Here is an 11,135-nt window from a genome sequence, read left to right on the forward strand (position 1 = left end):
AGCTTTTTTCACCGGGTGTAATGACACCAGATGTGGGTTTAGGGTACGTCAGTGTAAAATAACACACTGGAGTGTTTCCATATGATTAATCCATATGTTGTCATAAATACATGAAATCTTCTGTTTCACTTTATTTGGGTTTCCAATCCATGAATTACTAAAAACCTAGACCCATCGATCTAATGTTTACTAACAAAAGAGGGGAAAACAGTTTCCACTAAGAAACTTTTCTGTTGCCAAATGGGTTCACACCATTCTGATTGAGCCCAAAAAACCTCCATGTGACTCAGTCAGGATTTCACACCAAGGCGATTTATATTGATCTCATGTCGACCTGCATCATTTGCAGGCCGTGCACAGAGGGCGATTTGTTTTAAATCAAGACTGATGGAGGCAGGAGTGACCTGAGACGGCTGCAAACAGGAGAGAGTTTGGCTAAAATCAACAAAAAAGCACTGCAGAAAAGTTTCAAAAAGTTAGTATCGAGCTTCTTTTTTTTTTAAAGTCAAGTTCATTTGGTTTCATAGGATTTAGACATTGATCCAGAAGTCATACTGATTTTCATTTTGGAATAGGATTGCAGAAGATGGTGTTTGACACTATGAATTTAGGATTGTTTACTGACATGACAGAATTAAATTAGCACCTTTACCATTGACTTTTTATAAGGAGCCTCATCTGAAAACAACATCAGCCCATGTAGTGTGGTCTTCAAACTACGTCTATCTCTATCAACACAGTTTTATCCCAACCTTCCATAAGGGAAGGTAGATGAAACAGTATTGCTGGCAGATGGATGACACAGCTATTTCTAACTGTTCTTTAACTTTGTTCAGTTGACTTCAAATGAAATTTTAAAGTTCTTCACTTTAGGCTCCTCCAGTGTGAAGATATTCTGATTTCTATCGCTTCTTGTTGACAGTAAATTTCTCCATTGTTTACATAAGCTAACTTTTGCCCTAAAAACAAGAGTTTGATAATGTTGCCACACTGGTGATGTTCTACAACGATGAAATGTTGGTGACCTTCACCAGCTACGGTACGGGTCTTAAACTCCCAGCCTGGGGGCCACTTTCAGCAGACATGTTAATAAGTATTTGTTATGCCTTTCTGGTTATTTTGTGAGGAATTCCAATTTTTGTTGTTTTTTTTCCCCAAATATTAAAATATTTTAGTTGGCCATTCGAGAATGACAAAAATAATTTGTGGTAGTTGCATTTTTTAATGAAACACTGATCACTCATGAGGCCCCCAATGAAATGATGGGGCCCTCAGATCAACCCTCGGTCAACACGTTCCACTTAGCTAGTTTAGGTTGTCGTTATAGACATATTTTGACTTGTTTTAATCCGTTTTCTCTTACTTCAATCCATTTAATAAACCATTTTCACAATTCAATCATAAAGGACCTAACTGACTTCGTATTTTATAGAAGAAGACCTAAAGGTAGCACCTGAGATAAAAACAAATAAGAAGTAGCCTAATTTCTGTTACAGTTCATCCCAAAACACGTTAAGCACTTCCGGTTTTCTTTTTCTTTTTTTTCTAAAGGCACAAGTCATTACGTATAAAAGTGTCTCGTTAGTGTCTATGGCCTTACACATTCAAATCACAACAACATGCAGCAAAGTTGAGACGAACTGTTTACTGTATAATTCGTACTATTTCTAATCTCTATTAGCACAATGCTAACTGTACATGATCTTAAGCCTTAGCCGAATGTAATTCTCGGGAACAACACGCGCTTTTGTGTTGTCCGTCAGACAACTTAACTGACAGCCGCGAGTGTGTGTGTGTGTGAGTGTGAGTGTGTGTGTTCAACACTTGCTACAACAACTGCCCAAAGTTTGGTCCATAAGCAACAAGCTAATGTGCTAATAAAACTGTTAATATAAGAAAATAAACGACGACAACAGCAACTTACAAATGCAGCTAAAACAGAGGATAACGTGAGGACCAGTGTGATTTGTACATATCTTTAAGTTAAAAAGGACGAAATCGTTAAATAAAACAAGCAGAATTAACTAGTTAGTTGAGTAATTGTTAAATAAATTCACAACATACCTGGCATTAGGAGGACGGACCCGAATGGCAACTTTAACGTTTGCCATGTTTCCTGACGGAGAGATTACACAGAAGCAAACAGTGGAAGGTGGAGGTAAATAAGAGCAATTTCCATGTGAGCATCTCGATTATTTTCCACAGGCTTTAACTTTCCACGTTTGGAAAAATCATTAATCCTGAAGCGGCTGGAACTTTTTTCTGCTGCCCGCTGCTCAACTCATCCCCCACCGGTGGCTGATCCCCGGTCCGACCGCCCGCCCGCCGAGTCTCCGCCAGAACTGAAGCCGAAGATTGAAACTTCCTGCCGGGCAGAGAGGGAGGAGTGATGCCGTTGGATTCCCCTCCTCCTTATCCTCCCTTTCTCCTCCTACAACTACTGCCAACAACATTCAAATCTTGTTTTCCCTCTCCTCCCTCTGACTGTTAATATTCAAATCAAATGTTAACGTGTGGATCGCAATGGGAATTACAAAAGGTTGTTTCGTGATTGGTTGAGATTGAAAATCAAAGCTGAGACAGAAAATGACAAATATATTCATGGAAAGCAGGGAGGGGCTGACCATTAAAGATTTTCTTAAATGTTACACTTTTTATTTGATTTTTTGTTTATTATAATATATGTATATATGTGTGTGTATGCATTTACATTAGCCAAAAAAGCTAATAAATCGTGTTGATACTCCTAAAACTTTACGCATAAATTGAAAATTGAACTTTAATTTCATTGTTTCGATGGTCAAATCCAGTTTTACTTCATGTTCTTTCATTTTGTCTAACTTTTTTGTTTAAGCTTTTGACAGTACATTGTTTTGCAACTTGTTGAAAACACAAATTTTCAGTAATCTTTATTACATTTTAAACTTTATAGCAACATAAAAAAAACATTTTTTTCATTTAAAAGCAGCACAGAAAGTGGCGATCATTCATCCTAAAGAAATGAAAATCAACAACTCAAATGCAGCACTGTATTCATTCAATTTACAAGCAATTCACTAGTGCTGGGGTCATAGGCAATGTGTATGTGTGTGTCAAAGTGCTGAGCTAAAAATTAAGACATTTCATTTTCTCATTTTAATCCAAAAACTCAGAAAAAGAGAATCTTCTAGAAACTGTACAATGAAATATACCTTGGACCAGGTCTTTAGGTCAATTCCTTTGCATCAGCAGTAGAAATATATAGATTTTTATGTACAATGTGCTGATGCTTTTTATGTGACAGCAAATTTCCTCAGTTTATTTTCTTGTCTGCCAAACAAATGCACAAATGCCCATCGTGGGCATAAGTCTCCTGCCTCTGTTTCAGTGTTGGCTGTTTGAAATGCTTGATCTGCAAGTTATTTCCGCTCAGACACCAGCATGTACTGGTCTGCTCGCAGGAAGGATCATTGGATCTGAGGAAGAGAGACAGTGTCGGTTCCTTCGCAGATTCCAGTGACGGGCATTTCTTTCTGGATTTCAACAGCAGCTTAGCGAACGAGCAGAGACACTTGAAAAGAAAGCCCAAGAAAATAAAAAGTTTACAGCTAACAGAGGACGAGTGCGGCAGCTGAAGTGGAAGAACTGTCCAAAAATCTCCCGTCTCTTTCTTTAACAACACACTGATGGATCATACGCAACACTTGGAGGGAAATTCAGCGGCGTTATGTTGTCTCAAGGCGCCCTCTATCGTCTGGTGTGAGATCTGCAGCAGGTCCATGTGACTCGGCAGCTCCGCCAAAGGCAAGGAGAGTGTAATACTCTGTGACTGCAGCTGAAATTTCTCTATCAGCTCCTGGAATGAGACTGAAATGAGAGAACACAATGAGCCAGAAAGAGTGGGAAACAGTCCAGGGAGGTCAACTCACCAGCAAAAAGGAACGAGTCCTAAGAAATGTATCGTGATAAAAGCAGTGAACCCTCACCGTCGCCGAGGCTGAGTTCCTTCAGCTTCTTCCAGTGAGACGTGACCTCATCCATGCCCAGGATCCCCCCGTCGACCAACTTCCTGACCAGGTACATGTAGTTGTTCCACTGGAAAGGACAAAAAAATAAAATGTTATTTAAAGGCAGAGAGAAAGGAAATATCTATACTATAAAACAGAGAGGCATTTATTATTGTAAGAAACTTAATGAAGTAAAATAATGCACTGCTTTTTAAGAACCTTATTTAAACATGCATTTTAACACAGATTTTAAAAAGAAAGAAAATCAGAAGATAGAAAAGTGCCTGGATACATGCACCAAATTAAAGCAAAAATGTCAGAATATACACACAAACATATATATATATATATATATACACACACACATGCATTTTTTTCAGGTAGGCTATAGGTTTAAAGTCCCAAAAAATAAAAATAGAAAATATATACTGTATAATATATAATATATAGTGACTCCAGTGTAAAGATGAAAACTTGAATGTTTGAATGATGAATGCTGCTGTGTGTTCGTTGCGTCGGTCGTCCTACTGTACCTCAGTGTCAGAGGCCTTCAGCACAGCAGTGACAGTGAGTGGAGTAAAGAGCAGGTGGAGAGGAGCAGAACTACAGCAGTCTCGGCTCCACAGCTCTGAAAGTTGGTCCAGCAAACATCTGACAGGATGCTCTGACCCTGAACCAGGAGCTGCGTCGACCTCATCACCGCTGCAGGCTGATGGAGACAGGAGCGGCAGCTCTGCAGACACTGGGAGGTGAACAGGAGAGTGTATTTAACTTCCTTTGTTTGTGCAGAAACACCTTCACACTTTAAATAATCAATATTTAAATGTTCAACTCCTCACCCAGTTTACAGGCCAGGAGGACGACAGAGTTCAGAAGCATCTGCTCTGACATCACTGTTGAAAACTAAAAATAGAGATGAAGAAAACCTCAGTTTGTCTAATAATAGCAGAATTACATTCAACTACCTAAGGTGTTGTGTTGCAGTTTGAACCTTTCTGCAGCTCAGCGTCTCCGCAGCTTTCTCTATTAGTGTCTTTAGCTGGGAGTGTGTTGGCAGCTCCTCATCACTCATGGGTCCCACTGCGATGCTCAACAGCTCCTACATTTAAAGAAAGAGACAGCTGTATTAAAATCTCAGACAAAAAAAAAAATCTAATCCCAGAGGAAAGCTATGACTTGAGCCGATGCTACCTTCAGCTCGATGAGGACGTCTGAGGGCAGAGAAGCACTGTGGCTGCAGTTCACAGGACAGGACACCACTCTCTCCTTTCCCTGTTTTCTCCTGGGAGTGGTGGGCTGCTCCTGGGCGTCCAGGGGCTCCACCACAGAAGGCTGAGTGTCCTTAGAGTCTGGAGCCGCTGGACTGCCCACAGCCTTCATGACACGATCGTATCTGCTCTTCCACTCACGTCGAATGAGTGCTGGAGGAGGAAAGACCGCAAATAAACAAAGTGAGACAGTTGTTTTGGGGACATTTGAGCACAGATGTCTTAATAACATCTTTAATAACAGCGGTGTCCCAGCGTTGTTAAATTAGCAGCAGATTCAATAATGTAAAAATACCTGAGGCCCGACTGCCGCTCCTCTGAGACTGAAGACTATAATTAAGTCTCAAACAAACTTACTGCGGTGCAGTGTTTTCATTTCACAGCACAGAACAAATGCTCCTGTTAAATTTGTAACATCATTAATTTAAAGCACACAGTTTTGCACAAATTATTGAAATTACATTTCAGCATTTTTATGCCTTTTAAAAGTCGGAAAACACAAGAAACAGCTTGAGAATGGTTTTGCCAAAAATATAACACCTTTAGCAACAAAAACCACTAAAAGTGAAGTGGCAAAACTTTAGCAAGAGGTGTCTGTTAAATAGCAAAAACAGTCAAAAGGTTAGAAGGTTAGAAAATGGGAGCGTAATCTGTAAAGTCAGATTAATATTTAGCCAAAAATATTAAGAGGTTAGCAAAAAAAAGCAATACGACGAAACAGCAATATGAAGATTATAGAGCAAAATTACTAAAAGAAAAAAAGCTTTTTTAAAATAAAAAAAAAGTGTTGCTGAAACTGCCAAAACAATCTCAGGAATGGCTAGCTAAAGGTTAGCCCCAGGTATTGCAAAACAGCTAATTTAACAATAAAAGAATATGCCCAAAGATGTAAAAAGAAAAAAACAACTTTTTTTTGATACTTCTACTCCAAGAGTTGGCCATTCACAAAAAAAAAAAATCCCAAACACATTAAACATTTCACAGACAGCCAAGGCTGAATGTTGGACAAATTTGTTTAATTAACTTATTCTTGCTTAAAATTTAAAATATTACATAAAACTGATTGTTTGTCAAGTAAATTATGAATGAGTGTGATAATTGATCAGCTCATTGTGAGTTTCTATTTAATCATGACTGTCTGCAGAAAATCCTGCCTTCTTCTACGTATGAGCGGCAGAATACAGCTGCAGAAAAGACAGCGTTGATATTGACCTCACATCAGATCAGAGGAATCAGAGTCTACAGAGAGAGAAATGAAGCGTCTCCTGCAGTGAAGCTGGTTGACATGAATAATTCAGAACATAAATGATCAGAGTGTGTCTGACTGCACATTAAAGCCACATCGGCAAAAAGACACACACAAAAAATAAAATCACTTAATAAAAAATGTGCACATTTAAAGGAAGTTTCCTTGATCTGTTTCTCAGCGAATAAATCACAATATTTGATACTTGATAAATGACCGACCTTAGATCTGATTGATTTCATGCCTTTGTTGATTTACCTGTGATGTTGGCTGAGAGCCAAGTGCAGGCTTTTTCTGTGGCCAGACGTTTGGTGATGTTTTCAGACGTGGTCAAGACCTGCACACGGAAACACAGCGATTATAAAAGCAACAAGTCAAGCTTTTATTCTGAAATGTGCGTTGACAGAAGATCCATGGAGACTAATGGCTTTTTATTGAGCCTCACAGCAGGAGACGTCTCATCAGGAAGCAGCATCCTGACAGCGTCAGCGCTTTTCTCACAACAAAACCTGAGAAACACAGAAGATAAAACAGAATAATTAAACTACAACATGACTCTGGAACTGTGGTGCTAACGTTATCTGTTTCTAGGCTAATTTCTTGGTTAAGTTAGACATCTTGGAGGAGTTTCAGGTATTATTAGCAAATATCTTTTGACAATTTGGACCAATTCTACAAAACCTTAAATTTAACATCATTGATTAAAGTTTATTATGTTTTTTTGAAGATTAAATTATCGCCTGGCTAATCTGTACAAAATGATAGAATAACTTTAGCAATGCTGACCCCTTATTGACCAATTGCGATTTTTCAAAGTTTCTCCAACAGTTAGCCATCGACAGCTAACCTGTTTATATTTTAGCAAATTTTTTAAAGTGACTTTTACCAATTTCTTTGCTAACTTTTACCTGCTGGCTTAATATATTTTGTATATTTCTTTCTGCTCTATATTGCTGATGTTTTAACTATTAATTACATTTATAGCAATTTTATCCAAATACTGAAACATTTCTTCTCTCCTTCAATTTAACATATTTATATATTTTTACAAATCATTTTTAATCCATTTCAAGGGAACCATTTAATACATTTTCTATAAGCTTTGACATATATTATTATATTTTAATATTATATATTATTTACAAATTAATTAAAAAATATTTGTCACTTGCATTTATTTCTTCAAAAACGTATAGGTATGTTTTCTATGGTGTTGGCTAACCTTTAGCTATACACTGGCATCTTTTAGTTTCCCTAAATTTCTGCAGAGGCCAAATTTTGAATTTTGAAGTTGGAAGCGAGTCGTGGTGTAATTACATCATCAATTTAACGAATCCACAACGAAAGGCATTAATTACCCATTTAAAATGTTCTGAGAGGATAATATAATCTTTCCATCTAATCATATTTGACCTCCAAAAACAGCTGGCTACACCTCTATCATCTTATGGCCCTGTCATTCTGTGAGCTGATTACTGGAGAAACTGTGAAACCTTGTTGCTCTTGGCAGAGCCTCCAGTCCTGCGTCACACAGCTGAGCACAGATGGAGTCGTTCAGTTTCGCAGGATTTGGGTTTGGCATCTCCAGTCCGTCTCTGAGCATCTTCTCTCCTCTCTCCACCAACTCGCTCACTAATGTAGCCCTGTCAGAGAAAAACAGAAGAACATTCAATCTCACACACACACACACACAGGGAGCTGTAGCAGATCCAAGAGATTATCTTTACTTCTGTTTAAGTGATGCAGCAAATGGGATCCATCTACATCCATCAGTGCTGCTACATTTGAGATGTTCAACCATCGCTCGCTTTTTCGGGCACTCAACCAACCGATTGTGCCGACTGATTACCTGCTTCTCCACAAAGTTCTTTTCAATTCAATTCTGCTTCAAAGGCAATTTGAAGGACGACCGGTGGACGTCAACTAAAAGCTCTTAAAGTGACGCCCGACTTTAAACCTGACGTAGAAACGGCAGCTCTGAGATTCTCACTTCATGTGTTTGACGCTGTTGGATCCGATTCTCTCGGCCACAAACTCCACCGTGCGACGCAGCGAGGGCGGCTGGTTGTGAAAGAAGGCCTGCTCCAGGTCCACCTGCCACATTGAAGAGTTTTACTTTCTGATTTTACACTCACAGTGTTTTATGTATTTGCTAAAGATAAAAAATCTCTCCATCGGACTCGCCTGTAGTTTCTGCTGTGACCTGTTGGCAGCTGGAGCGTCTCTGGGCTCAGCTGAGGTGGGAGTGATCTTCCGGATGATTCCCCCACTTTTGGCCGTGCTCCCGGATACAAATGCAGCCAGAAGCTTACGAAACTCACCTGGAACGATGATGATGAAAAAAAAAAGGCTCAGGGACATCGATACGCAGCTGTTATTTTGTGGCCCATTTGTGATGAACATTGAGTTTATGGGTCAGATGTAATCTGTGCTCTCTGGCTCCTAATTAACAGCATTGATTAAGCTCTGTGGAGAGCTGGGCAGACGCCTGGCTACAGATACACACTTCAGAAATGGAGAGCTGGGCAGACGCCTGGCTACACACTTCAGAACTGTGGCTTTTTAACACGTCTCCACTCACCCAGGAAAGGACAGCACGTGTAAAGAAGCTGTTGGTCCACCAGGGGGATGCAGTCCTATAAAAATACAACAGCAGAGCCTCTGATATAAATAAAACGACAGCAGACCTTTTTATAATCAAACACCTGCTGCAGTGGACGTTTTTACTCACAAGTCCTGCAGCGCTGGAATTACTGTCCTCCAGGTGAGCCACTTTGGAGAACTCGTTGGTGAAAAAAATGTCCTCAGGAATCACAGGGATCTGCAGAAGACAAACACAAACAGCCTAACATCACATTTTCCAAAAGGACCCCGATGTAAAAATTGTCAGTCGGTCAAGGGGAAAAGCTGTCAAGTTGGAAAAAAGATAGTTGGAAATTTAGTTAAGCAATAGTAAGAAAGTGATGAGAACAAAATGTAAAAGTAGAACTAGTAAAACAAAGTTAGAAAACACTAGTCCAAAGTATGAATTAACTCAAAGGAGATCCACTCCTGGGAGAGGGGAGAGAAGGAGGGGCTTCAGACATCACATGAGGGAGGAGACCCTGGGACAGACCCAGGAAACCCCGGAGAGATGACATCTCTCAGGAGGCAGTGAAACAAGCTCAGCATCATCCCTGAGGAAGAGGAGGAGGAGGAGGTATCTGGGGAGAGGAGTGTGGGGGGGGGGGTTTCCTGCGGAAACTGCTGCCCCAATGACCCAGACCCAGAAATGTAAGGGAGTAATTTCTATTTGAGGATTTGTTTCTCACCTGGAAAAGCCAACCCAACACAGAGACCAGCAGGAGTTTGTTCAGGTAACACATTTCTCCCCCTCTGCTCAGCAACATCCTCCTATCAGAAACACCAAGGTCAAAAGGTCAGAGTTCCACTCAAATCATCTTCAAATATATTCAAAGACACCAGTGCAGACCTGTACAGGAGCAGCAGCGTCCCTAACGCCGTCCTGTAGCAGAGCAGCAGAGGACTGATGTAGTCCAACATGGACAGGAACTCCACCAGCCAGGGGACGGTCAGGATGGTGCGTCTCTTTTTTATACTGTTGCTCAGCACAGAGCACACGTCCAACACTGGAACACTCTGGACCAACCAAGGACATGGAAGAAGAAGTGCAAAAAAATGTGGAGTCAGAGAGGAAGATCAGAGTTTTGTCCAGAAAATAAACATCTCCTTTTCAGACGGGTGATTTCTTTGGTTCAATTTAGACAGACAACGGGCCTGAATTACGTCCAAAATGTTGATTATTTTGCCCCACCTTGCTGCGCAGAGCCACAGCAGACTCCTGAATCTCTCTGGTCGACCGCTCAGATGTTTGATAAGGCAGAAATGAAATGAAACCCAGGAACTTGGCCAGGAGACGAGCGTGGAGAAGCACCGACATGAACCTCTGCTTCTCATCCTGACGGGAACAAACGAAAGATAAACTACAGAAAGGTTAAGCAGCAGCTGCCTGTCCCGTCTTAATAAGGCCACTGCTTCAGAAATGGAGCAGATGCACAATTAAAGTCTACCTATAAATAAACAATGTTTATTACAGTAAAGTCATTGAATTTCTTTGAGAAGTCAGTTTAATTTTGGTAATGACACTGTGGGCCACGTTTTCAATCATTAATTCGTCACAGTTTAAATAAATCCTATCAGAAACAATAATTTAATGTTGACTGACTGTTTCACAGTGTATTTAAAAGAAAATATTTCAAACCTGTTATTTTCATCCTCCATTTTAAGCACCAAAACGCTGACGTGACAATTAGAAACAGACGTATACCTGCTGCTCCATGTCTCCATCTTCTTCCTCCTCCAGTCCTTCTCCAGCAGGAGCAGGAGGACTCAGGATGGACACCTCGTCCAACTGGAGGAGTTGCTGACACAGGCTGTCCTGTAGGTGCTGGTTCAGCTGACAGCTGACGACGAAATAATAAAAATTAAAAAAATTAACCACATTAGCTCCCACAAAGGTAACATAAACCTGCAGTCCGACGGCGGACTCTGTTCCTCACGTGTCACCCACCAGCTGGCTGTCTGCAGGAAGTCTCTGAAGAATTCCTGGTGTCCAGGGAATGAAGGTGGAGGACA

General features: G+C 40.4%; 2 protein-coding genes across 4 annotated transcripts in view; both read right to left on the minus strand.

Moving 5' to 3' along the window:
- stard9 (StAR-related lipid transfer (START) domain containing 9) overlaps positions 1 to 2,493 on the minus strand; it is a 41,736-nt gene extending 39,243 nt beyond the window's left edge. For 2 of the 3 annotated variants that reach the window (XM_008311829.3, XM_017036789.2), the window contains exon 1: positions 2,065 to 2,492. In XM_008311829.3, the coding sequence (XP_008310051.1) occupies positions 2,065 to 2,111 (47 nt within the window). In that variant the 5' untranslated portion in view covers positions 2,112 to 2,492. Of the gene's footprint in view, positions 1 to 2,064 lie in introns of all 3 variants that reach the window. The other variant, XM_025055014.1, reaches the window with a different exon arrangement.
- Positions 2,494 to 2,896: 403 nt separating this feature from the next.
- Positions 2,897 to 11,135, minus strand: part of cdan1 (codanin 1) — a 12,386-nt gene continuing 4,147 nt past the window's right edge. The window contains 18 exon segments of the mRNA XM_008311817.3: positions 2,897 to 3,846; positions 3,966 to 4,074; positions 4,520 to 4,728; positions 4,826 to 4,889; positions 4,978 to 5,085; positions 5,178 to 5,407; positions 6,759 to 6,837; positions 6,946 to 7,009; positions 7,994 to 8,143; positions 8,491 to 8,594; positions 8,685 to 8,821; positions 9,082 to 9,136; positions 9,232 to 9,321; positions 9,812 to 9,893; positions 9,973 to 10,139; positions 10,315 to 10,458; positions 10,828 to 10,963; positions 11,071 to 11,135. The exon segment at positions 11,071 to 11,135 is cut by the window's right edge and continues 39 nt beyond it. Of these exon segments, the coding sequence (XP_008310039.1) occupies positions 3,671 to 3,846; positions 3,966 to 4,074; positions 4,520 to 4,728; positions 4,826 to 4,889; positions 4,978 to 5,085; positions 5,178 to 5,407; positions 6,759 to 6,837; positions 6,946 to 7,009; positions 7,994 to 8,143; positions 8,491 to 8,594; positions 8,685 to 8,821; positions 9,082 to 9,136; positions 9,232 to 9,321; positions 9,812 to 9,893; positions 9,973 to 10,139; positions 10,315 to 10,458; positions 10,828 to 10,963; positions 11,071 to 11,135 (2,169 nt within the window). The 3' untranslated portion in view covers positions 2,897 to 3,670.

Source organism: Cynoglossus semilaevis, chromosome 1, assembly GCF_000523025.1.
Source record: "Cynoglossus semilaevis isolate Cse_v1.0 chromosome 1, Cse_v1.0, whole genome shotgun sequence".
NCBI classification, from domain to species: Eukaryota; Metazoa; Chordata; class Actinopteri; order Pleuronectiformes; family Cynoglossidae; genus Cynoglossus; species Cynoglossus semilaevis.